Source organism: Myotis davidii, unplaced genomic scaffold, assembly GCF_000327345.1.
Source record: "Myotis davidii unplaced genomic scaffold, ASM32734v1 scaffold194, whole genome shotgun sequence".
In the NCBI taxonomy this organism is placed as follows: domain Eukaryota; kingdom Metazoa; phylum Chordata; class Mammalia; order Chiroptera; family Vespertilionidae; genus Myotis; species Myotis davidii.
Genome location: NW_006286673.1, coordinates 83,820 through 87,987, shown reverse-complemented (window position 1 = coordinate 87,987; position 4,168 = coordinate 83,820). Strand labels below are relative to the sequence as shown.

Genomic DNA, 4,168 nt, shown 5'->3' with positions numbered 1-4,168 from the left:
TGTGGTTTTTGGGTAATGCCGTCTTCATAAAATGAACTAGGAAGTATCCCCAAAACTTCATTGTAGAAATTCTGTAAAATATTTATTTCTTCCTTAAATATTTGGTAGAATTCACCAGTGAAACTTTCTAAGTCTGGAGTTTTCTTTGGAGAATTTTAACTACAAATTTAATTACTGTAGTTATGTATTTCTTCCTCAGTGAGCTGGTAGCTTACCATTTTTTCTTTCTCTGTGGGTTTTTCTCAAACCCTATCAGTTGAATTCAGGTGTTTCTCACCATCATGGTAACACAGATCAAGAATTTAACACCTGTGCATTAGGGGCTACAATAGCCACAGGAGGCTGTGATGTCTACCTTGCTACTCAAAGGTGGCAGGAGAAGCTAGCATGTGAATGGCTGGAGCAACCAGGGGCATTTTTCTCCTTTGGCACGCCCTCCCATGCATATGGACTCAGGGACTTTGCTTTTGCCCTTAGCACTTTTGGCCACCCCTACCCCAGGTACTGCTCTCCCCACAGGACACAGTAGAATGGTGATTTGGGCCTCTGCGCCCAACAGCAGTAAAGTTTGAGCTCCTCCTAGAGTGAGCTGCTTATACCTACATGCCCGGACTTTCCTAATTTTTCCAATGGAAGTTCAGGATCCCAGGAACCACCTCAATCCCAGCAAATTGGATGGCTGGTCACCTTCATTCCTATCCCACTGAACTGGCTTCCTTCACTGAGCTTTGTTCTAAAGCAGCTGAGGCAGGAATTGAGGGGAAGGGGCCTTAGGGACCTGCAGGGAAGAGTGAGGCTTCTCAACACGAATCAATGCTGCCTGTTCCTCTCAATAAACAAACTCTCCAGAGCCCCCCAGGGGATAGTACTGAACTTTGCCTGCCTGCCTGAGAAAGTGCACCAAAGTTTTTTTTAAAAAAAAGTGCCAACATGTACATTATCATTAATCCTCAGAATTTGAAAAGCTCAATTTGTACCATTTTAAGTCCTTATTGGTCATCAGCGATGTGCTTACCATTAAAAGATTTCTAGCAAAGTAAAGATTGCGAGTGGGTGGCCTGCTCTTTTAACACACACACAACCAGCTCACTCTAGGAGAAGCTCAAACTTTACTGCTGTTGGGTGCAGAGGCCCAAATCACCATTCTACGTTGCCCTGTGGGGACAGCACTGGAGATCCTTGACTCAGTAGTCATAGACATTTTACTCTTTAGCTAGGGTCGAGGTGAACCAGGAAGGAATGGAAGGTAGGGTTGTGTGCACAGATGAAGAGAGCTGAAAGAAAGCTTAGAATAGATCCAGGGGTCTCCTCTCTCAACTTTTGATGGAGATAATTGGTTGGGATAAAGTAAAAGAATTGTAGAGTTGCTTACCTTGACTGTCAGAGTTACTGGTGCTCCAGAATACTGTTATGAGAAGTTTAGAGGGCCTCCAGAGGTATCCACCAATGTTCAGACTAAATAGTGTTAAGGTAAAGAATTAATAGGGGCTAATGGTAAAGCCCTAATCCTCTGAGGAAAAAAAGCGTTCTTCAGAAAAGTGCTTAAGAATTGTTATGTGACAGCACTATGGAGAAAACAGATAATCTACATGAGGGTAAAAGGCTGCCCTTCCACCTCTCTTTTGAAACAGGGAAAGGGGAGGGAGAGAGAGGCAAGAGAGGGGAGGGAGAGAGAAGGGGACAGAGAGAGAGAGAGAGAGAGAAGGGAGGAGGAGGAAGGGAGGGAGGGAGGAGGGAGGGGAAACATTGATTGGTTTCCTCCAGCATGCACCTCATCTGGGGACCTAACCCACAACCTAGGTATGTGCCCTGACAGGGAATAGAACCTGCGACATTTCAGTGTACAGGATGATGCTGCAACAAACTGAGCCACAATGGCCAAGGCGAGTATTCCCTCTCTAAGTGAATCTTTCTCCTCAGCGTATAAACATACTCAGAAATCTCATTAACAAACATGTAACAAAAAAGAAAAAAAACAATAAAATAACAACAGCAAAATAATATAAACTCCAAAAAATCTTAATTATAACCTTCCTCTATATTAATATCTTTTAATTCACAACCAAAATTCTGTAGGGAATAACATGAAGTCTGAACTTCTGCATCCTAGCTTGTAACTTTCCATTCACCCCTAAATATACTGCAATTGATCTTGCATTAATAGAATTACATCAAAACAACTCATATAAAAGTCACTGATGAACTTTCACTTGACCCAGTTTATCCTCCTTTTTCAGTTGGGTGTCCAGGTCACTCTATAAAAATTGGAATACCTTTGGCTTCAATTTCAGAAACCTCAAGTAAAAAGGGAGTAATCAATAAGGGAATTTTATTATCTCACATAACCTAGCCACACTCCTTAATAAGATGCCCGATATATGGCATCTGCATGGTTATAAATCACCAGTTCATAAATCAAGGACACTGTTGCTTTTCACTTTTAATTTTACCATGGTTGGACATGTTGCACATCAAGGTTGTGTGTGTGTGTGTGTGTGTGTGTGTGTGACTACAAAAGCAAAATTGTACAGGCCATCCATTCAGAGGATGTGTCTCCCTATGCACCTTTCTCAGACTGTGGAATCTCAGGGGGAAGGCAAAGGTGGGTGGGTAGAGATTAACCAAAGAACTTCAATGCACATATGCATAACCCATGGATACAGACAATAGTGTAGTGAAGACCTGGGGTGGGGGACAGGGGCGGGCTAGAAGATGTCAATGGGAAAAATGAGGGACATATGTAATACTTTCAACAATAAATATTTTTTTTCAAGTCTGAAATTTTTCCCCAGAAATCTTTTCATGGCCCGTAATACTATAGATTACATACTCACCTATACATGGTTCAAAGACAAGGGAGAAAAGATACCCATTTTCTTAAGAGATCCTAAATAGAGAAAGTTCTATTTGTCCATAGGACCCATGCCTACCTATAAATTAACCAGTTTCACTGGGAAACAGACCAACATGTGGACCCAGAATAATCAGCATTTACCTGGCTCCTGTAGAAAAGGGACGTGAGAGTTCTGCCAGCCAGGAGGGGGGCAGTGTTTTTTGGGTGGGTAACCAATGATGCCATCTGTATACTTTTTACTGGATTTTCTGCTTCCAGTAAAATTGTTTAGGCCTCCCATCTTCCGCTTATCCCTTAAATATTCATATTGGTAGAGTTGTTCAGGGCCCTTCTCCAGTCATTTTCTTCTTCCCAATTTGTCACTCACACCTTTGGGTCTGTCTACCAACTATATCTCTTGACATAGAAACCTATTTTTCTGCAAGAGATAACTTACCTGTGTTTGAACTGCTATCTGCTTGAATAGACAAGACAGCAAACCTAATTACCCCTTTGCAAACACACATGCGTGCGTGCGCACATACACGCACACGCACTCTCTCATATGCAGACATACGCACAGGCATACATACTCACACAAACATGCACACAATGACACAGATACAGACATGGACTTGTTCCAAATCTTTACTTTTTTGTTTTTGTAGCAACTGCTGAATTTATTCAGCATAACCATAGAAGTATTGTCTTCATACTGTCACACACAGACACAAACACAGACACAGCACAATGTCCATATTTAGCCCAAGTGTTTTCCTTCTGAGGCTCACTTATATGTCTTCATATGCCACAGCCCATCATTTAAATAATGGATATTTTCAATGCCAATCCCTTTGTTCACTTTCTCGATATCTTCCGCAGACATCTTCATAACGCCAACACACAGGGCATGCTGTTTTCCTTCTGCCATGATTGCAACAACAGTATCCGCTGCAGCAGGGTAAAGCTTGGCTCCAGGCGAGGTTAGGCCTGGACACATGATATTTGCGCCACTGAGCACAAATTTGATGGCTCCTTTATCAACTTGCTGTCGTGGCAGGATAAATGGGTATTTGTGTAGTAGCCTTAGAGTTGGATAAAAAGGCCCTTCTCTCTGTCGAAAAAACAGTAACTCTCCGTTTACCGTAAGGATTTCTATATGCTCGTGGCACCGCACTATTTTAACCGGATCTTTCTTAGGCATGATTTGATTAAGCCATGGTTCAATGCCCGGAAACTGTTCTATCAACTGGTTCTTAATACCCTTAATAACTGACGTTTTCAACTGGATGCAGTTGGACACGTTTTCTTTTTCATCAAATTTCTTGAACATGA

The 4,168-nt window shown here is 42.0% G+C and overlaps 1 protein-coding gene across 1 annotated transcript; it reads right to left on the bottom strand.

Annotated features, from left to right (window-relative positions):
- Positions 1–3,467: 3,467 nt before the first annotated feature.
- On the bottom strand, positions 3,468–4,166 carry LOC102752534 (malignant T-cell-amplified sequence 1). Its single transcript, XM_006758146.2, has one exon. The coding sequence runs from the start codon at positions 4,164–4,166 to the stop codon at positions 3,621–3,623; it is 546 nt and encodes a 181-aa protein (XP_006758209.1). The 3' UTR covers positions 3,468–3,620.
- Between the last annotated feature and the right edge of the window lie 2 nt (positions 4,167–4,168).

Coding starts and splice junctions, on each gene's coding strand:
- LOC102752534 (XM_006758146.2), bottom strand. CDS start 4,166: ATGTTCAAGAAATTTGATGAAAAAGAAAACGTGTCCAACTGCATCCAG.